Source organism: Canis aureus, chromosome 18 (assembly GCF_053574225.1).
Source record: "Canis aureus isolate CA01 chromosome 18, VMU_Caureus_v.1.0, whole genome shotgun sequence".
NCBI classification, from domain to species: Eukaryota; Metazoa; Chordata; class Mammalia; order Carnivora; family Canidae; genus Canis; species Canis aureus.
In genome coordinates, this window is record NC_135628.1 from 29,256,994 (window position 1) to 29,278,938 (window position 21,945).

General features: G+C 36.3%; 1 protein-coding gene across 1 annotated transcript in view; it reads right to left on the reverse strand.

Annotated features, from left to right (window-relative positions):
* Positions 1-10,608: 10,608 nt before the first annotated feature.
* The window catches only part of AHR (aryl hydrocarbon receptor), a 49,527-nt gene continuing 38,190 nt past the window's right edge, over positions 10,609-21,945 (reverse strand). The window contains exons 10-11 of the mRNA XM_077856652.1: positions 15,729-16,995; positions 10,609-13,119 (exon numbers count right to left, since the gene is read on the reverse strand). Coding sequence (XP_077712778.1) covers positions 12,973-13,119; positions 15,729-16,995 — 1,414 coding nt within the window. The 3' untranslated portion in view covers positions 10,609-12,972. The remainder of the gene's footprint in view (positions 13,120-15,728; positions 16,996-21,945) is intronic.

The window sequence follows — 21,945 nt, forward strand, 5'->3', positions numbered from 1 at the left end:
GAGAATTAACCCAGTTTAGCACCTGACCTTCAAGGGAACTTGTAGCTGCTTGGTTCATGTAGTCAAACCAGTAATTCAACTCTTATGGTATCCTATCAGAGGCCACCCTAAAATATATATATTTTTAAAGTTTCAATTTATGAAAAAAAAAAGTTTGAAGTTGGAAGACAAATGACTTGAGCCAGAGTCTTTGATGCTACCAGTTAGTAGCTGTGTGTGCTGAAAATCTTGTTTGGATTCTATCTTTCCCTTAAAAACTCACCTTATAGTATAGTAGTCAGAATCAATTTTGAAAATGGGTGTGAAATTGCTATGCAAATAAAGCATTGAACAAATGTATGCTGCACTGTGTTCAGAAAAAAAGAGCTTTACTGACAGTTTTGGGTTGCTTACTCTATTTTTTTTTTAAATTCTATTTCTTTACTTGAATATATGTTATCTTACCACTTATTCTCTTAAAATGATATTTTTTTAGACTGTATGACTTGAAAGGTTTAGGTACAAGTAAAAAAATTGTTTTTCACACATAAGCATTTAAGATTCATACCTGTAAAAGGCATGTTCAAAATAGTTGTGTTAATTTTAAATGCAGAACAAACACGTAAGGACGTATATCTGACTCTACTTGAGTAATGTCTAACTTACTGAAGTAAAGCCATTTTCCTCCTAGGAATTAGGCCAACTTTTAGGGTTGTTTGGAAAGACCAGACACATTTATCAGGACCCTTCTTTAGAAGCACATGCAGGACTGTAAGCAATGTATTTCCTGGCTTCTGACATGAGCAAAACATCTGGAAAAGCCAAAGCTATAATGAAACTGTGAGTTGGCTGTGTTCTTACACATTTCCTTGCAATGCCAGCACAAGGCTGGAGCCCATCAGGCACCACTAACATCCTCATAAAGTGGAGGTCCTTTTGTAGGCCCAGATGTATCTGAGGGTGGAGAGGAAGGATGGAGAACACTGCCAGATTTTCCTGATCCGCACCCCCCGCAAAGTCCAGGGAGAGATAGGAAGAGCAGCTTTTCTATTCTTCTCTAAATATGATTTTAATGGAGAAGTCAGTATTTTCTTTCCACTGCCTCTCTTGTCTTCTGAAAATTTTTAATCACCATATTAGTTTTCTCTTGGCTTAAAACAGCACAAATGTATTATCTCGCAGTATTGGAAGTCAGAAGTCCTAAAATCAAGGTGTCAGTAGAGTTGACTTCCATCTGAAGACACCAGGGGGGGAATTGGTTTCCTTGCCTTTTCCAGGTTCTAGAAGCTGCCTTTATTCCTTGACTTGTGGACCTCCATCTTCAAGGCAAGCAGCAGAGGATCTTCAAATCACACACTCTCTCCCTTTCTCCTTTCTCTCTCATTCACCTCTGCTTCTGTTATCACATCTCTTTCTCTGACTCTGACATTCCCAACTCCCTCTTACAGAAATTCATGATGATACTGGCTCTACTGAGATAATCCTTTCCCCAGGTCCTGATCTTAATAACATCTGGGAAGACATTTTTGCCATCTAGCTTGGGGATTCGAATATGAACATATTCAATAGGGTGCAGGGAGGAGGGCAGCATTATTCTGTCTACTAGAACCATCTTGGTCATTTTGATTGCTTTTTAAAATGCTTTTATTGGGCAGCTCAGGTGGCTCAGTGGTTGAGCGTCTGCCTTCAGTCCAGGGTGTGTTCCTGGAGACCCGAGATCGAGTCCCATGTCAGGCTCCCTGCATGGAGCCTGCTTCTCTCTCTGCCTGTGTCTCTGCCTCTCTCTCTCTCTCTGTGTGTGTGTGTGTGTGTGTGTCTCATGAATAAATAAATAAAATATTTTAAAAATAAAATACTTACATCATGTGTAAATAGGAACAATTATGTTTGCCTCATGGAATATAGAGAGTCATTGAGAAAACCTGGATTAAGCAATGCAGCAAAGCCCTTGAAAGATGGCTGTTAGAAAATGCTACACTTTGAAAGTCCCCTTAATTTAAAAGTGTAAAGCCCATATGCTTGAGCCCCTACTGCCTGTGTGACCTGAACAGACACTCCTTCCTATCAGTTTCCTCATCTCTGTGTAATTGGGTTTTTTCATCCACCTGTAAGAATGGGCTCACAGTGCCACCCATTTATTTATAGGAGTATTAAGGCAATGTTCTCATGTCTCCACACATCAGCTCTCAAGTCTTCCCACTGTGCAGTGGTCCAGCAAAGAAAACAGATAAATCTGTAGGATAGGAAACAGTAGCATATATAAGACAACTATGATTGAGAATATTAGAGAGGCCAAAACCAAAAAATTTCATGGACAATACAAGTAATTTCATATTAGCAGTATTAAAGAAAATGATCATGAAGAAAATATCAGAGCCTCTAGAAAGGCAGACAGGATTGAAGCCCTTATCCATAGTCATCATCACTTTATCTTAAGGCATTACTTCTATGCTGAGCCAGTTTATCTGCTGTAAGTGCTCCTAAGTTTTATTGGGCAACATTTTATTTTGCCTTATCCCTTGATTCTCTCTGTAGCAGAAAGGCCAAATGGGTGACAGCCACTGTCCACATTCTTCCAATATGTGAAACAAATCTGTCAATATTCCTGGGCATGAGGGATTTGATCGTTTCCCTTTTTTCTCTTTATGGAACTATAAGAGGCAGTGACATGGAAAAGTGGACATGGACTGGATACTCAAATTATCCCACAATAGTCTGTTCTAAGGCCGAGATTGGAGACTGGGGAATACAGTGGGTGATCCATGCTTGACTCTTGTGCTTAATGATGACAAGTCTTTTCTCTGTTGATATTTTTTTCTTATTTTTCAATAGCTTCAAAATTTGAATGGAAAAGGTGCTATTTATTTTTTCCTAATACTTTAAATACTTTAGTCTATCAAACTCTGGGGTTTTTTTGTTTTTGTTTTGTTTTGTTTTGGTTTTTTTGCATAGAAATAGAATTGTAGCTGGGCAGATGGTTGCTACCAGGTGTGACCACATAACTATGATTATGGATACAGAATGTGGGATGAATTGATGTGTGTAATTTCTGACTTACTTTCTCAAAGGTCCTTGGCCTGGACAAGTTCCTTCCTTTTCTTCTTCCTGGTTGGAAGAGGTAGTGGCTAGAGTATATTGAGGATGGAAGGGTTGCCCCACCCATCTGTGGCTTTGTGGAGCAAGCCTACTTATATTAGACCATTGTCTATTTTTTACCATTTTTGGTATTTTTGTTAGAACTGCTTCATCTTTAACATAGCTAATACAGATTCCAAAAATAATAAGAGCTAACGGTTCTTTAACACTTATTATCATAAGCCAGTGACTATGCTGAGCACTTTATGTGTATTATTTCATTAGTTCTCCTAAAGATCCTATAAGGTGAAGTCATTCTTTGTATATCCTTCTTTTTACAGAGAAGGGAAGTAAAGGCAGAGAAAATTTAAATGAGCTCTTTATATCACACATCCAACAGGGGAGCAGAGCCAGAGTTTAAATATAATGTGCCCTGGAATAGTACATTAGGACAGGGACTTGGGATAGAGTGTTAAAGTCAGGGTTTCCAAACAATTTCCAAGGAGCTTTAGACTAATGTATTTTGAGGATAGAGAATATTTCTGGTCTACCATGTTATCCCTCTCAAAAAACAGTTGTCTCTGCAGTTAAGAATGGGGAGGCGGTCAAGCAAGGAAGGTGTTATGCTTGAAAGAACAATCAGAACCAGTCATAAGTGATGGAGACCATTTTCTGTGGGTCTCTTGTGTTTCTTCACATCTTACAGAAGGCACTGACTGCTTTTGTTCGAACAATCTTTTCAAGATGTTTGTATAGTGAGCAGCCTTTGAAGATACAGGTAACGTCTTCCTGTAGAGCAAAGAGTCAGGTATCTCTAACACCATTAAAGAAGATTTGGATTGCCTCCATTCAGGGTTTCTTTCCTGTTAGTGCCTGTGAAGAGGTTTGCTGCTCTTGTGGAGAACCAGCAGACAGAATAGCTGCTGCTATTGTAAGTAATAAACTGTCCTTGGCCTCTGGCACAGGTATGCCATGTCCTTCTGCTAGCAGTGATAAAACTGGCTGGCTCACTTGTTAGCTTGAATGTAGGGTCAACTCTCAGACTACTCACAGTTCTTGACAATAAAGTAAACGTCCTGCTTCTAAGGACAATGACTCCATCAGTATTCAAAGACAGCTAGTCTGGATTTTTTTTTTTTTTACATCAGTTGATGCATTAAGAAGGAAGGGAAGTGGCTTAAAAGGCAATAGAAATTAATACCTACAAAAAACAGATACTCACTTAGAATTCATGGTAAATTCTAATTATGTTAACCTAATTCTACAGCACAGATTTCAGTATCAGTTCTTTTTTTTTTTTTTTTTTCATGAGAGACCAGAGAGAGAGAGACAGAGACACAGACAGAGGGAGAAGCAGGGTCCACGCAGGGAGCCCAATGTGGGACTCGATCCCAGGTCTCCGGGATCCGGCCCTGGGCTGAAGGCAGAGCTAAACCGCTGAGCCACCCGGGCTGCCCTTCAGTATCAGTTCTAAATCTTCATGCCAAAGTCCCCAAATTAGACTTCAATACACTAAAGTGTCAACAAATAGGTAGTTTAAAACATTTTAAAGATATAACATCTTAAGAGAATGGAGTTGAGAATAAATTCAGAGACATTTTTCAAACATTGGGATATTTAGCATTACCCGAAACTATAATTCTGAATAAAAGAAAACAAAAATTTTCATATATCAAGGCTAAAAAGCGTTTTTGAATATTCTGATTTTCCTGGGTGGAGGTAAAACCAACTTCTTGTGTTGGGTAAAGAATACTGGACCAGAACTCTAGATATGTGAGGTCATTTTATCACCAACTATGAGACTTGTACAGAATAGTCTCTGGGCCTTTGTTTTTTTGAAACCTCAAACAGGGGGCAAGAAATACATCATCTCAAAGATTAACATAGAAGTTATGCAATCACAGACTCTCAGAAGGAAATTTAGTAGCGATAGGGTATATGATACATGAGAATTTTGAATTATTTTCTCAGCATAAATTCGAAATGATCATTTCTAGAGACAGGAAGATCATAAGATTTCCAACTCAACTATTTTATCTCCAAGCATCCATCTACCTATCTATCTATCTATCTTTTCTTTTCTTTTCTTTTCTTTTCTTTTCTTTTCTTTTCTTTTCTTCTTTCTTTCTTTCTTTCTCCTTTTTTTTTTTTTTTTTTTTTTTTAGAGAGGGAGAGAGAGAATCTTAGGCTTAGTGCAGAGCCCCCAACATGGACTCAATCTCAAAAGCCTTAGATCATGACCTGAGCCAAAATCAAGAGTCAGACACTTAATTGACAGAGCTACCCAGGTAACCCCAGGCATCTTTAAATAATGGCCTTCTTTATATTAAGGTAAAATCTATGAACTTGTAACTTTTATCATTGATCATCAATTAACTTTTGTACTATAGACAACAAAAGTATGTTTTTTTTTTCTCCCATGTTAGTATATTAGTTATTTGAAGTAGGCAGTCATATCTCAGACCATTCTTTTATTTTCCAATGTCTTAATCCCTGATTCCTATTTCTTCTGGATGTGAATTTGTGTTCCTTCACAGTTTTAGTTGGTCTTAAAATGTCAGCTGTTTTATGCAAGACTATATATGTCAGACACTACAAATAGAATTCTATCTTCCCTCCTGAAAAATTTCACTGGAGGTAGAGGGCATGGTGTCAGAAACCGATCCTTAGGGGCTGTGGATCCTGCCTAAGATGGTAGTAGTGGGATTAGAGGTGGAAGAAGGAATCCAAAACTGGTTCTGCCTAGCGAGTTTTAAAAGTTTAATCTCAACAGCACAGCAAAGCTAAATAGGCAGACATAAATTTTATCCAAGCAAGTGTTGATATCCTAAAGTTCACATATTATGAGAGAAGAGCAGTTCACCTAATGAGGTGATTTTGCTTCTCAGGTGGGAGTCAGAGGGTCAATCAGGATCCCTAAGACCATGTAGCCTGGGCAGCCTCCATGTAGCCTGGGCAGCCTCCATACTCTAATAATTACATCATAAGACTATGGGGTTTTTTTTGACATGTTAATGTACATGTAAATCATCAGAGATGCTTGTTAATAGAGTGAGCATGGAGTGTCTTCAGAAATCTAATTTTTATAGCATTCCCCTTATGATATAGATGCAAAGATGGCCCATGAATACCCTGTAAAATACACTATTACTGGTTCTTTTGAAATCAGAGACACCAAGTCCTTAAGGACATAGACCATAAGTGAGGGACACCTATGGGTTCCACCAGGAGGGAGTCAAATAGAAACTCTTAAGACGGATGCTTTAGCTTCAACCTAGAACTTCTCCCTATAACACCACTTAGATAAATGCTTGTTGAATGAATGATTCCTTGCTCCCCCTCTCTAATCACTCTCAAATCCTTCTTAAAAACATGTTTTTAATTTTAAAACTTCTTTCAATCTCTATAACTGGTTCTCTCCTACACACTCCTTTCCTATCTCATGTAGATTTTTCTCCCCTAGTCTGCCTTTTCTTGCTGTGGGTCAGCACATCATTCTAGCTGAGTTATTAATTATGATTTCAATCAAAAGTGTCTAAGATCTTTTAAGTATAGAAGCAAAAGATTCCATTGTCCAGTGGAACTGACTACTATGGTGATGGAGAGGGAGAGATGTGAGGATTTGAGTTTAGGCTACTAGAAGCATAGAAATGGAGGTACACAGAAAAATGATGGGAGAATCACTAGAGTTGTAGAAAATGGTTCATTCAGTTTTGTTCAAAGACAAGTTAAAGTGCTGGTGGGATATTTTAAAACTATTTATTGTACAGAATATATGATGGAAAAGTTGGGGCAGGAACTCAGAAGAGAGGTCTAAGCTACACATTGAGTCATATACATTGAGTCATACACATGAGTCATACACATGATTGAAATTATAAAGAGAGATAGGTATAGAGAGATGAGGAAAATGGACAGAATGAACTTTATAAAAATATCTATCTGTAGAGTAATAGAAAGTGGAAGAGAGGGACCAAGAGTAAGCAGAAGTCAAGAAAATCTAGCACAATCTTAGAGAAGCCAAGGAAAGAAAGTATCAGGGAAGATAAACTTTGAGACTTAATAGCACATTTGTACACATAAAATTGGAATTAGTAAAATTCAGAGTGTAAAGATTTAATAAGAGGTCTATAATGAAGTAAAGGAAGCAAGCTATATCTAGCTGCTCTATTCAGATGTAATGAAAACAAAACAATGAGATAGTAGTTTGATTTCTTTTTCTTAGGAGAAAGTGGATTATGCTTGTATGCTGAAGAAACAAGTGCACCGAAGATGTGAGAAAATAGAATAAGGGAGATCTGGGAGGATGGTTGAAGGAAAAGTAGAAGTCAAAGAGTAGAATACTGAAGTTTCCATGAGACTATTTTCAGGCAAACTAGAGATACTGTAGCTAGAGAGAAGATGAGAATGCTATTGAGTAGGGGTGCAGTAGATATTAGAAAGATGGGTTTGGGGATCCCTGGGTGGCGCAGCGGTTTAGCGCCTGCCTTTGGCCCAGGGCGCGATCCTGGAGACCCGGGATCGAATCCCACATCGGGCTCCCGGTGCATGGAGCCTGCTTCTCCCTCTGCCTGTGTCTCTGCCTCTCTCTCTCTCTCTGTGTGACTATCAGAAAAAAAAAAAAAAGAAAGAAAGAAAGATGGGTTAACTGAGACAGAAGTCTATCGAGGTTTTATATAAAACAGGTCCAGGGCATCTGGGTGGCTCAGTTGGTTAAGCATCCAACTCTTAATTTCCATTCAGGTCAGGATCTCAGAGTGGTGGGATTGAGCCCACCCAGCACCGGGCCTGCTTAAGATTCTCTCTCTCCCTCTGCCCATTCCTTCATCCCACACAAGCCCATGTGCTCCTCTGAAAGAAAAAAGAAAGGAAAAGGAAGGAATAAAAGAAGGGAGAGAGAGAGAGAGAGAAAGAGAGAGAGAGAGAAGGGAAGAAAGGATGGAAGGAGGGAAAGTGCAGAGTGCTATTTTTGCTTCACTTGTCTAGTTTCCAGCTCCTGTTTTCCCAGTTGGAGAGAGCTGCTAGCTCTATCTTTGTCACATGCCATGTGCTGGCTAACAGAGGAAAAAGGCAGAGTAGGTTCCTTGCTGCTGCATTAGGTCTCTTTAAGCAGCCTTTCGGGCAGTATCAGACACGATTTGGTTTCATATTTTGCCAAAACTCACACTAGCTACACCTAATCATGAAGGAGTCTGGAAAATGTAGTCCTTTTCCCTTAGTGTGACCAGAGGAAAGTCAGAGTTCTCTTACTAAGAAGGTAGGGGGTGCTATTAGTGTAGGTAATTGTCAGTCTCTGCCATAGACATGTTAAAAGTTTGTGGTGAGGCCAATTCTTTCAGTTTTGTCACTTTTTCCAGCTTATTAGGGAAAGAAGGTGTTTTGGCCAGGACTATGGATTAGAGTAGCAGTTACCAATTTAGGAAGTGAGCAATTACAGGATACAAGGAAAAAATACTGAAATCCTGATACTGAGGTCCAGGCTGATGGACTGAAAAAGAATAATATGCCATCTAGGGACTGGAGATTATTAGAAGGTGAGGGGCTAAACGAAGGCAGGATTGGGAAAGGGGAGAAGATAATGTGATTAAAGAAGAAATTTTCAAATTCACAGGATAAAGCATTTACACACGTGCCAAGTCTGACTTGGGGTCGTACTCAGCTGGAATGGAAATATAGACTCTTACAGTTGATGTGTAGGAGTTACAGAAATAAGACTAGAAGGATCATTGATAAGGATGGTAGTAGGAAGTAAAAGAGAAAAGGAACACTGAACTGGAGACTAAAAACCAAGAGTAAACAGGATGAGAAGGATTGGTGTCATGCAATTTTACCTCCACTTGAGAAGAGTTTAAGTATCACAGGGAAGAGGAATGGCAGGTATTTACTGAGTACTTGCTATGTAGCAATCAACAAACTTTTTTAAGTAGGAAAATGATTTTTAAATAAACTATTTTGGAATAATTTTGGATTAACATTAGATATGCAAATCGGGAGTTCCTTTATTCCCTTCATTCAGGTTCCTCCAACACTAATGTCTCCTGCAGTTCCAGGACATGGGTGAAACTAGGAAATGAGTTCGTCATCTTGTACCCCTCACTGTTCAGTTTTATTAGGATTTCTACATTCGTTGCTTTTCTTGTGCAGTTGGACCCTTGGTTGCAGCTGTGTCCTTTCGCTGTAGCAGGATGTAGTCCAAGGTGCCATACCATGTTTAATCACTGTGCCCCCCTCAGTATCCTTTGGTCTGTGACAGTGTTTCTGTCTCGCTTTTACTGACTTGTACATTTTTAAGGAGACTTGTGAATGTTTCTCAATTTGCATTTGTTTGATATTCTCTCACAAGTGGACTGGGATTATGTGTTTCTGAGGATACCATAGAGCTGAAGTGTGCTTGTCACAGTATCATTTAGGAAGAACATGCTAGCCTGACTTAACATTGGTGACATCAACCTCGATCTCTAGGTTAAAGCAGTTGCCAGGTTTCTAGAATGTAATTTTTTCCCCCTTTTCTGCTCTGTTCTCAGTTTAGCCCATTCTGAGAAGGAGGAGGTATTAAACTCCATTGATTGGAAAGTGTAGTATCTCTAAATACTCGGGCTTCTTCCGTGAGGAAGGTTTGCCCCTTTTTGCTCCTTTATTTAATCACTTCTATATATGAGGAGGCACTCATGGATATTTATTCTTTGCGTTTTAATCATATGCTATTATTTATTTTGTTGCTCAAATTGTTCCAGTTTTGGCCATTGGGAACTAAATATTTTTATATAAACTATTTATTGAATCCTTCCAACAGTCCAGTGAGGCAGGTATTAAGGTGATCCTTACTTTGCAGAAACTCTCAGAGTAACAAACCTTTCCAGAGATCCCTGTCATATCTGTGGAAGGCCAGGAAACTGACTCCAGGGCATGCATGCTTAGCTTTGCTACATTCTCAGATGTCCCACAAATGTCAATCAGGATTGAGGTGTCTTTTTATTTTACCCCTTTACAGAGGGGAGATAACTGATTTTGAAGCAATTCATAAAGAGTTGCAGAATGGGTGTGCTTCCAAAGGTACAGTATATTGAGAAAGAGAATCACAAATGGTCAGAACTAAGCCTGCTGCCAGACGTGAAGGAGGAGAGTAGTCATTCTCGTTCTAATCTAAACACAAAATACAATGAGTTGTTCTAAAAATGTGTTGAATATTCTTAAAATATGAAAATGGAATTTAAAAATGTAATCTGAGATCCTAACACCACCACATCTAAATACTAATACAAAGTCTAAAAAAAAATTCCATTTCAGCAGCACTTTAATCTATGAAGTTACTTGAAGAGTGTATTTATAAAAAAAAATATATATATATATATATAAATTCAGGTAAAGGCTACAATTATCCAGGATAATTTATTTATCCAATAAAGTTCTTCTTAGAACTTTATAAGAAGTTTATAAATTATTTAACATATCCTTAAATATTGTAGATTGCCTTCATTAATATAATACTATAATGCTTAATTAAACATGCTCATTTCTTCTATATGGATCAGAAAGAATTTACATCAAAACATATTATTTATACTTAGTGATTATTTTATTACCATATATTACTGTATACAATTTTGCTTGATAAGGATGTTATAAATCATATTTTGAACAAAAATGTATGCATGGCATAGGTAAACAGTAACATTTTGAAGAAAAGAGAAAAGCCATGAAAACATGTGCCTAAAATTTGGTAATACTGAGAAACACTATTTGGTGCATAGTAATGATTAACAGTTTCCTAATACACCAGAACACTGGTAAATCTTCAGATACTGTAAGAACAACCTGGTATAGGAAGAGTTCGAATTAGACATATCCACATCCTCAGAAGTGCGCTTCATGTAAAAAGGAATCCCTTGTTAGAGCAGTACACATAGAGCATTCTTTGTTTGGCACTTAGCAATATAGACAAATGGTTATTTGGTTTAATGTGATTTTATTATTCTTAGATACATTTTAGTTATTTTATATAGATAAAAATATACAATATTGCTTTAAAATTTTGTAATTGTACAAGTGCATAACTGTCATCCTATTCACAATTTTAAATAAGCCTATTTTTCTGCTAATTAACTCACCCAGTAACATGTTGGGAAAGACTAACAAAAACGGTTACATGAAGACTTTTGATGAAAGGCTTATGTGTAAAAAATGGAATATTAATGCAGACCCTACTCTAATTCTTCTGTGATACTTGGTGCTGGAAACAAATTATGAAATGTTTTAAAATCTGTTTTTTTCAGAATTTAAATAGATTTTACAGATTCAAAATTTTGACTAAAAATGCATAGAACTGACATTTTATCTGAAGCCACTTTTATATACATTTACTAAAAAAAGTGAAAAATGTTATATTTTAATACTACATCTCAGTTTGTTACTCCATCATATTTTTATGCAATACATGCAATGTGTCTGCCCTTCAGATGTCACATTTAAATAAAAGGGTATTTTTTAAAAAATCACCTGAGGGACGGTCAAGTTAGTAGGGTGATTAATAATAAAGGTCATTTTATCATAGAAACAACATAATGCTTGAAGTTAAGAGAACTGCATGGTTGTCTCAATACCAAGGTAAAAACAGTTGGATTCATTATATGATTTCTTACAAAGACACACAGATAAAATATCTAAGACCCAAATTATATGCATATATAAGGTATAGACTTTTTTAAATGAAAGATTGAAAATATTTTACAAATAATTTTGTTCATTATAAACTATAAATGCACCATTCATTTCACTCATAACAATATTTTGCATCAAACATTGCTATATTCAATCTGAACACTCCTCAAATATGAGAAAAACAAAGTTTCCACCGTACTAAGAAGTGAAATTTATAAAGTCAACATACTATACCTTAAAGCTCATTCTAGATCTAAAATAGTTTTTAAGGAATTTATACACATTGAAATGGGTGATTGATTAAAGAGCTAGAAATAAAGCTACCTCTCATTGCAAGTTAATAAACAAGGTTGCATTCAAGCAGATTTTTCCACATTGCAACATTCAACTATCATGGAGATTTTAGTAAATGGTAGTATATCTCTTTCTTCTGAAAACACTGTTCGAATTTTAGTGCTGTGGTCTTAATATTTATAGGATAATCAAAAAATAATTTGGAAACACAATTTACTTCGAAAAATTTTCAACATAAGGCACAGAGCAACATTTAAAGTCTAGGAGCGACTAGATTATATAATAAATATCTTTTCAATCATTATTTGCCCTTTTCCTGAAGAAAGTGGGTGAGTAGTGCAGTTTAAAACATGCTTGGAATAATAAAAATGACTGAATTTAAGAAATACAAATGATATTTGTGCACAGAATGTTATTAAAAAAAGTATATTTTCTATCAAATATACATCCTACAGTGTTATAGGTATAAAAAATTGTGAGGCACTTACATTAACAATGAAGGAGGAAAGCACTGAGATTATCTTTTATAAAAGCACCAAATCACTTACTTTAATATCTGAGATAAAAGCCAAAGCTAAACAAAAGGAGTTTAATTTTGTATTTGGTATATTAATAATAATCTAGAAGCTGAAAATTCAAAAGTATTTTTTTCTGACAAATTTTTATTTAAAAGTGTCCTACAGTTCCCCTAAATAAGTTTTGTATATTCTCTGGTACTCAGAATCATGTGAAATAGAGATGGAATCTCACTCCCTGTGGCAGCACAATTTATAGTTTAATGACTATATGTATTTCTGGTAATTTTCTTAACTCTTAAAAACACTGAAGTTTGGTTTGGAAAAATAGCACAAACAACACACATCAATGCCTCCATGTAAACTTGCTGATGACCAACACTGACAGTATTATTATTCTGTAATCTTCTGCAAACTCATCCAAAAACCAAGGTGCAAAAGGGGCTTGGAATTACAGGAATCCACTGGATGTCAAATCAGGGAAAGGTCTGGCTTCTGGTGGGTGATGAAGGGGCTGAAGATGTGTGGGAGTCTGAGTGTTATTTATATTACTTAATTCAGCGGGATAGGTTTCATTTAAAACTCCTCCATTCTGAAACTGCAAACAAAAATAGCAATGCGATTAATCAGACTAGATCTTTCAAGTATCTTAAGCCACTAAATGATATATTAAACTGCATTTTTAAAACATTTGCCTTGCATATTGTTAAACTTCAGTTCTTTACTGTTGCTAAAATTTCAATCATTCAGCAAAGACCTACTGAGCACATACTATGTGTTGCATTTATAACTTCCTGGTTTCTCCATTAGATGGTACAAATGTGTGATATATCAGTCTGAGCTCAGATTTGGCATTCCATACATTAGAAGAGTATCTGATGAACAAGTTGTCTTTGGTTTGGATAGAAACTGACAGATCAGAGAGTATCAGCTATGATTCACAGTTACATAATATATCTGTCATAAATAGGTTTGCTTTGACCAGATTCCATTTTAGTCAAGTTCTGGGTACCAATGGATTGACTGCATTCAAAATTAATACATTGGACTGCAGACCTAGGACTTTTCCATAAAAGGTCAGTTCTGATAGAGATGTCTTAATATTCCTAAAATATAGCATAGATAGGATTTCCTAAACCAATTTTTTATCTGTTATATGCTTTTGAGAAGTACTATTAAAAATGGTCCCAATTACAGATTAAGTTACCAAATAAAATGCTCTCATCTTCTTTACAATAAAATTAGTCTATAACTGCTACTGAAAAAAAAGAGGCAGATACACAATTCTGTAGGGATTTATATGGAACCTTTGTATTTTAGTATATAGTTAGTGAAAGTTGTGGCAACTTTCAAATAGCTTGAACTCATAACTCTAATTGCTTCAAGTAAATCCTATGTCACATGTTAACATTAGACTTAAAAGATCCTCCAAAACATTAAATATATAGTAAAAAGTCACATAATCTAGGTCTTTAATGAATGGCATCTACATGGAGTCTTCAAACAGATGTTGGTATTATCAGAGAATGGTAGTCTTTGAATAAATGACTCATTAGTCAAAGCATGATGCATGTCAGCAATTCTCTTTAAATATATTGTCAAAAGCAGTGCTGTCTAATAGAAATACAATGTGAGCCACATAGGTAATTTTAATTTTAAATAATTTCCTGGGGGAATCCATAGGGCTACTCACTTCCTATTATCTTCTTACTCATAAAGTAATAAAAAAACCTAAACTGGGGAGTAAAAAACAAAACTGAACAACTTGAGTAATACAATTGTAAACCCTGTAAATGAGGGACGTGTCAGCAGTTTACTCAGGTTGCCTACCTCTGCCACGTTATGGCGATGTTGTGAGATAGACTTGAACTGAAAACTAAATTTTGAGGTAACTGAAGGATGTCGGGAGGGACGTTGGATATATATCAGAGGAAAAACTTCCACTGCCGTTTTCTACTAAAAACCTCATCTATAGGCAAACCAAATGTGTGAAAAATGTCATGAACTTGAATCTCTTCTGCTATTCCAACACTTTAATACACAGTAAATAGAGATCAATGAACTTAATTTTGATCAGGATTTTCTTCAAAAGCCTACTGAATTATTCTTTAAAGTGCACTAAATATTTTTTAATGGAAAAGCATGAATGCAAACAAAATATATTCCCAGGAGGCCAGAGAGATAGAAAGAGAAAGCAGCTACCATCATTAATGTTTTTTTTTCAACGATTACTTTTAGATTTAAACTGTGGTGGCTGTTAGAAGAATCCTGATGACACATTAAAAAAAAATCAAAATGCAGGGGTGCTTACAGTAAAGTATATGACTCTTAAATAAGTAAAATTTTTAAAAATAAAATGAAAATACAGTGTCAAGCTTGACAACATGAGAGAAAATTTTTTAAAATTCCAGAAGAAAATATTCCACTTTTAAAGATAAAATGAGCATCTGGCAGATAACTTGAAGGTACTGTGGCTGAATTCAGGGGTCACCCAGGACAAAGGCATTTGAAGAAAGCACAGCTATATTGGCTTTAACTCATATAAAAAAGACTGAGCTTTAAATTTTTTAAGAGGGGGAGGGAGAGGGAGAGAAAGAATCTTATGCAGGCTCCATGCTGGGCTCTATCTATGGCCCTGAGATCATGATCTGAGCAGAAGTCAAGAGCTGGGCACTTAACCAACTGAACCACCCAGGTGGACCTAAAGAAAACACTTTGCAAATACAGGGGCACGTAAATGGTTCAGTCAGTTAAGTGTCAGCCTTCAGCTCAGGTCACAATTCCAGCATCCTGGGATTGAGCCCCATGTCAGGCTCCCTGTTCAGCAGGGAACCTGCTTCTCCTTCTGTTTGTGCTCTATCTCTCTGTCAAATAAATAAATAAAATCTTTTAAAAAATGCAAATAGATTTCTGAATTTTTAAAGGATCATATAAAGAAGAGAGATAAACTCAAGAATCTATTCTAAACAATATATTTTGTAATAATTTCACTTGGTAACTAAAGGACATATTAGGTTGCCTTAGCCCTTGACTTCTTTTTCCTCTACAATTCAAGCAAAAAAGACCTATTCATATTAACATACTAATACCAGAAAAGTACTGGCTAACATAAAAGTAGTCACAGACATAAAATGTTTACAACTCATGTGTATTTATAATGTAAGAAGGATCACTGAAAGGGTTTCTTCAGTCTGATAAAACCCTTACCTTGTTTAAAAATGCCTGTGGACCTGGCATGGTTGGATTGTATGGCATCTGAGCCACATGGCTGTGCTGAGGTTCCGGCTGGCACTGGTACATGGACACAGCCCCGGCATAACAGGACTGAGGAGTTACTATGGTTGACTCTGGATTTAGTCCATGTGTTTGGTTTTCAGGGACTTGTAAACATGTGACAAAGTCTTCCAAATTAGTAGTATGGTAGGGGGATGGTTCAAAATTTCCTATGGGAAAGTCTAACTGTGTCCCCTTGGAATGCTGTGGTAACACAGACTGATTACAGGGAATAAAGTTCTGTGTACATGGCATAGCATCAATCTCAGATTTGTAGGGAAACTCCTGACTGGTCCCAGGTAAGTCTGAAAAGACACTATACTGTTGTAGATCTTGCTGAGGACAACTAAAAGGCACAGACTGGTTAGAGTTCCAATTGGCAAACATGCCATTGACTTGCATATGCTTCATTTTCTGACACAGTTGCTGCTGCTGCTCCACTGCTATGTGATTTTGGTGGTGTTGGAGGAGCTGCTGCTGCTGCTGCTGCTGCTGCTGCTGCTGTTCTAACTGCAGGTGCTCCTGTACCATACAGCTGGAGTTCAGAGCCATGGGCTGTTGCTGCTGGTAATCTGAACACCCGAAGGCAGGCTTACTTAAAGAATCTTGGACGTATGTCAGGATTTCATCTGTTATATCAATATCTCTGAAGTCATCCTCACCAGAAAAGTCAGTTCTGAAAAATTCCTCATTCTGTTGCATGTGTTTGATATCTTCAAAATCAATACCTAGGTGTTTCATAATGCTATACAAGTCACTATTTCTATTGTCAGGAAGGAGCCCTGGTTGAACTCCAGAGAGTGTTGGATTCATTTCCTGAGAATGACCTATTTGCTCATGTTTTAGGATACTATCACTTCCCATGGGTGTGATATTGTCTTGCCAATTACTGCATTCATTCATAGAGTCATTAAAAAGATTTCTTTCAAATGGTGTACTACTTGAGGAAGGATAGAGATAAATAGACTCATTTTGTTGCATCATGGCAGCCAGGAGGGAATTGGGATTGAGAGAATCCTTATTTAGAGTTGATTTGGTAGCAGAATCTCTTCCACTTGCACCATTTTTAGTCCTTAGTGGTAAGGGATCCATCATGGGAGGAAAGGGATTTGTTATCTCATACAACACAGCTTCTCCAGTAGTAAACATAAAAGGCAACTTCATACTTCGTTTTCGTAAATGTTCTGTTCCTTCTTCATCTCTAAAATTGGGTGCAAAAAATTTGGCATATATTACGAAGAGTTGTATCATAAATATTTTAAAATAAAAAAAAATTAAAAAACCCAGCAAAGTTCATTGTAATTGAGTTTGAGAGCAGGGAGCATGAACTTAATTTTGACAAAGATTTCTCTGATGACAAGTGCTATAAAAGTTTTTAGAAAAATATTATTTCCACACTTAGTTTACATCCATGACATCCTGAAGAAAAAATAAATTCTGAGTAGAATAAGGATCCAAATATAAAAATAAATTGTAAGAATTTAGGAATTAATCATCCTGGCCAGGGTACCCCCTGTGCAGAGCAACCCAGGATTCCATGTGCCCAGGACAGCAGCAGCCAGCCAGCCAAAGGTGCCAGTGGCATACATGCAATCTACACAGGAGATGTTCCTACACAAGGTCACTCCTTCATGACTGGGAGAGGTAGTTGTTTCACTTAATTAGAAAGTGAAAAATGAGAAGACAGAGGGATATGCTCCAAATGAAAGAGTAAGGCAAAACTTCAGAAACAAAGGAAACAATCTACCTGATAAAAGAGTTCAAAGTAATGTTCACTGGACTTGGGAGAAGAATGGATGAACTCAGAACTTCAAAAAAGAGAAAGAAAAAGTTAATAACTAAAATGAAAAATACACTAGAGATCTGCAACAGGTTAGAAGAGACAGAAGAACAGATCTGTGATCTGGAAGACAGGGCAATGGAAAACACCCAAGTGGAACCACAAAAAAAAAAAAAAAAGATCAGTTAAGGGACCTCTGTGACCACATCAAGTACACAAATTTCACCTTATAGGTATCCTAGCAGGAGGAGCGATGGGGAGGAAAGGCAGAAAACATATGAGAAGAAATAATAGCTGAAAAATTCCCTTAACTGGGGAAGGAAACAAGCATTAAAGAGAGCTGCAAACATGATGAACCCAAGGAGGTCCCACACCAAGATACATCAAAGTTAAAAACAGTAAGAGAAAAGAGCTGTTTAAATGCAAAGGAAACTCCATAAAGGTTGTCAGCTACTTTTGCAGCATAAGCTTTGCAGGCCAGAGGGGAGTGTCATGAGCTATTCAAATGCTTAAAGGAAAAAACCTACAACCAAGAATATTCCACCCAGCCAGGTTATAACTCAGAATTGAAGAAGAGAGGAAGAGTTTCCCAAGGTAAAGAGAATTATGAAAGAAAAAAATTTCACCAGGAAACCTATAGTACAGGTAGAGCAATCATTTGCAAATGATTGATTTAACCTTATGATGGTTAAAAGACAAAAGCGGTAAAATCAGTTATCTAGAAAATTAGGGAATCACAAAGATGTAACATTTGACATCAGATGCATACAAGATGAGAGGGGTAGTAAAAAAACAGTGCTTTTACAATCTGTTCAAACATAAGCGACCATTAACTTGATATAGACTGCTATATACTTGGGATGTTATATAGGAACCTGCAGGTCACCACAAACTAAAAATCTAATAGATACAGAAAAAAAAAAATAAAGAAAAAGGAATCCAACCATAACATTAAGTAAAGATATCGATCACAAGGCAAGAGAGCAAGAAAATAAGGAACAGGGAATAACCATAATAACAACCAGAAAACAATGAACCAAATGGAGTAAGTACATCCCTACTGAATGGCCTAAATGCTCTAATCAAAGGATACAGGGTGAGTGAAGGGATTAAAAAAATAGACATCGATATGCTGCCTACAAGAATAAAACTTCAGACCTAAAGACAAATTCAGATTGAAGATGAAGGGATGGAAAAAAAAATACTCCATGCAAATGAAAGTAAAATAAATAAATTAGTATCACCCCAGCTTATTTTATTTATTAACAGAGAAAATAGATTTTAAAACAAAGACTATAACAAGAGATAAGGAAGGGCATTACAGAATGATAAAGGGATCAATCCAACAAAAGGATATAATAATTGTAAATACCTATATACCTAGCATAGGAGGACTAAAATATATAAAGCAAAATATTAATAGACATAAAAGGAGAAATTGTCAGTAATACAATAGTAGCAGGACTTTAGCACTGCATTTACATCACTGGATAGATTATCCAGGCAGAAAATCAATAAAGAAACTTTGGCTTTCTAGGATACCTTAGACCAGATGGGCCTACTATATACACACACAGCATTCCATCCAAAAGAAGAACACCAAAACAAAACAAAACCAAACAAACAAAAAAGAAGAACACACACATAAAGCAAGATCATGTTAGGTCACAAAACAAGTCTCAATAAATTTAAGACCGAAATCAAGCATTTTTTTCTGTATGAATCTAGAAATCAACTATAAGGAAAAACACTAGGAAAAAAATCACAAACACATGGAGGCTAAACAACATGCTACTGGCTAAACAACCAGTGGGTCAACAAAGAAATCAAAAAGGAAATCAGAAAATACCTGGAGACAAATGAAAATGGAAACACAATGGTCTAAAATCTTTGGGACACAGCAAAAGTAGTTCTAAGAAGCTTATGCCAATATAGGCCTATCTCAAGAAATAAAAATCTCAATCTAACTTTTCACCTAAAGCAACTAGAAAAAGAACAAAAACCCCAAGTTAGTAGAAGGAAGAAAATTAATAAAGATCAGAGAGACACAAATGAAATAGAGACTATAAAAACAATATAAAGGATCAATGACACCGAGAGATGGTTCTTTGAAAAGATAAAGTTAATAAACTTTTAGCCAGGAAGAAGAAAAATTGAAGACACAAATAAATAAAATCAGAAATAAAAGTAATAATCAACACTACAGAAATACATATAAGGAACTAGTAAGAAAAATTAGATGCCGACAAATTAGAAAACAAAAGTGAAATAAATTATTGAGACTACATTGAAAACAAAAAACTTTTGCACCATGAAGAAAACCACCAACAAAAGGAAAAGGAAGCCTACTGAATTCAGGAAAATATCTGCAAATGATATATCCAATAAAGGGATAATACCCAAAATATATAAAGAATTCATACAACTCAACAACAAACAAAATCTGATTAAAAAGAGGACCTAAGGGATCCCTGGGTGGCGCAGTGGTTTAGCGCCTGCCTTTGGCCCAGGGCGTGACCCTGGAGACCCGGGATCGAATCCCATGTCAGGCCCCTGGTGAATGGAGCCTGCTTCTCCCTCTGCCTATGTCTCTGCCTCTCTCTCTCTCTCTCTGTGTGACTATCATAAATAAATAAAAATGTAAAAAAAAGAGGACCTGAATAGATAGTTTTCTAAGGAAAATATACAGATGGCTAACAGACACATGAAAAGATTACCAATATCACTATCATCGGGGAAATGCAAAATAAAACCACAGTGACCTATATCACCTCACACCTGTCAGAATGGCAAAAATCAACAACACCAGAAATAATAAGTCTGAGAATATGGGGAAAAGGGCATCAAAAAAGTACACATCCCTTGTGTCTACTGATGGGACTGTAAATTGGTACAGTCACTGTGGAAAACAGTATGGAGGTTCCCTAAAAAATTAAAAATAGAAATACTATGCAACTCAGTAATTCCACTGCTGGGTACTTACCCAAAGAAAATGAAAATACTAATTTGAGAAGATAAATGCACCCCTCTGTTTACTGCAGCATTATTTATAATAGCCAAAATATGGAAGCAATCTAAGTGTCCATCAATAGATGAAAGGATAAGGAAGGTACGGTATATTGCTCAGCCGTAAAAAAATAATGAAATCCTGCCATTTTTAAAAACATGGATGGACCCCGAAGGTATAGCATACCTAATGAAATTAGTCAGAGAAAGATAAATATATTATATCACTTACATGGAGTCCAGAGGAAAAAAATGAACAAAAAGACATACACACACAGATACAGTCTCAAATACAGAGAATAAACTGGTGGTCGCCAGAGGGAAGGGGGTGGAAGGATGGGTAAAACAAATGAAGGAGATTATGAGGTTTAAACTTCCAGGTATAATAAATCATGGTGATGAAAAGTACAACATAGGGAATACAGTCAATAATATTGTAATAACTTTGTATGCTGACAGGTGGTAACTACACTTACAGTGAGCATTGCAATGTATATCATTGTTGAATCACTATGTTGTACACCTGAAACCAATATAACATTGTATGTTAATTATACTTTTAAAAAATTTAGAAATCTGAGTAGGAAGAGTCATATCTAAATAAAACCCAGAATCTCTAAAGGAAAATAGTGGCATAACTGATATAAAAATTAAAAATCTTGCATGGCAAAAGAACAAATCAAGTTAAAGCATAGACAAAAATAGGTCATATTTATGATTTCATATATATATACTCTATATAGTATATGTGTATATAAATATATACAATTTAATATCCATGCTAAGTAAAGAGGTTTTTTTTTTTTTAAGATTTTATTTATTTATTCATGAAAGACACAGAGAGAGAGGCAGACACAGGCAGAGGGAGAAGCAGGCTCCCTGCAGGGAGCCTGATGTGGGACTCGATCCCAGGACCCCAGGATCATGCATGACCTGAGCCAAAGGCAGATGCTCAACCACTGAGTCACCCAGGTGCCCCAAATAAAGAGTTTCAGTGAGGACCAAGAGAGAATCAAACAACACAACAGAAGATATGAACTGACAATTCACAGAAGGAAAATGCCCTAGAAAGATTTAAAAAGATGTCCTGACTCATTAGTAATGAGAAAATGCAACAAACCTCTTAATAACTTACAAAACAAGCAAACATGAAACTCATATAATGAAAATATGAACAGCAGAAACTATATTACTGACATATGAAGAATATCATACATACAACAGAACATATATTCTTGAGAGCACATGGGATATTTTACTAACATTGACCATATGTTAGATCATAAATAAGCTACCACAAATTTCAAAGAACTGAAATCACTCAGAAAATGTCTTCTAACTTCAGTAAAATTGTCCTAAAATTCA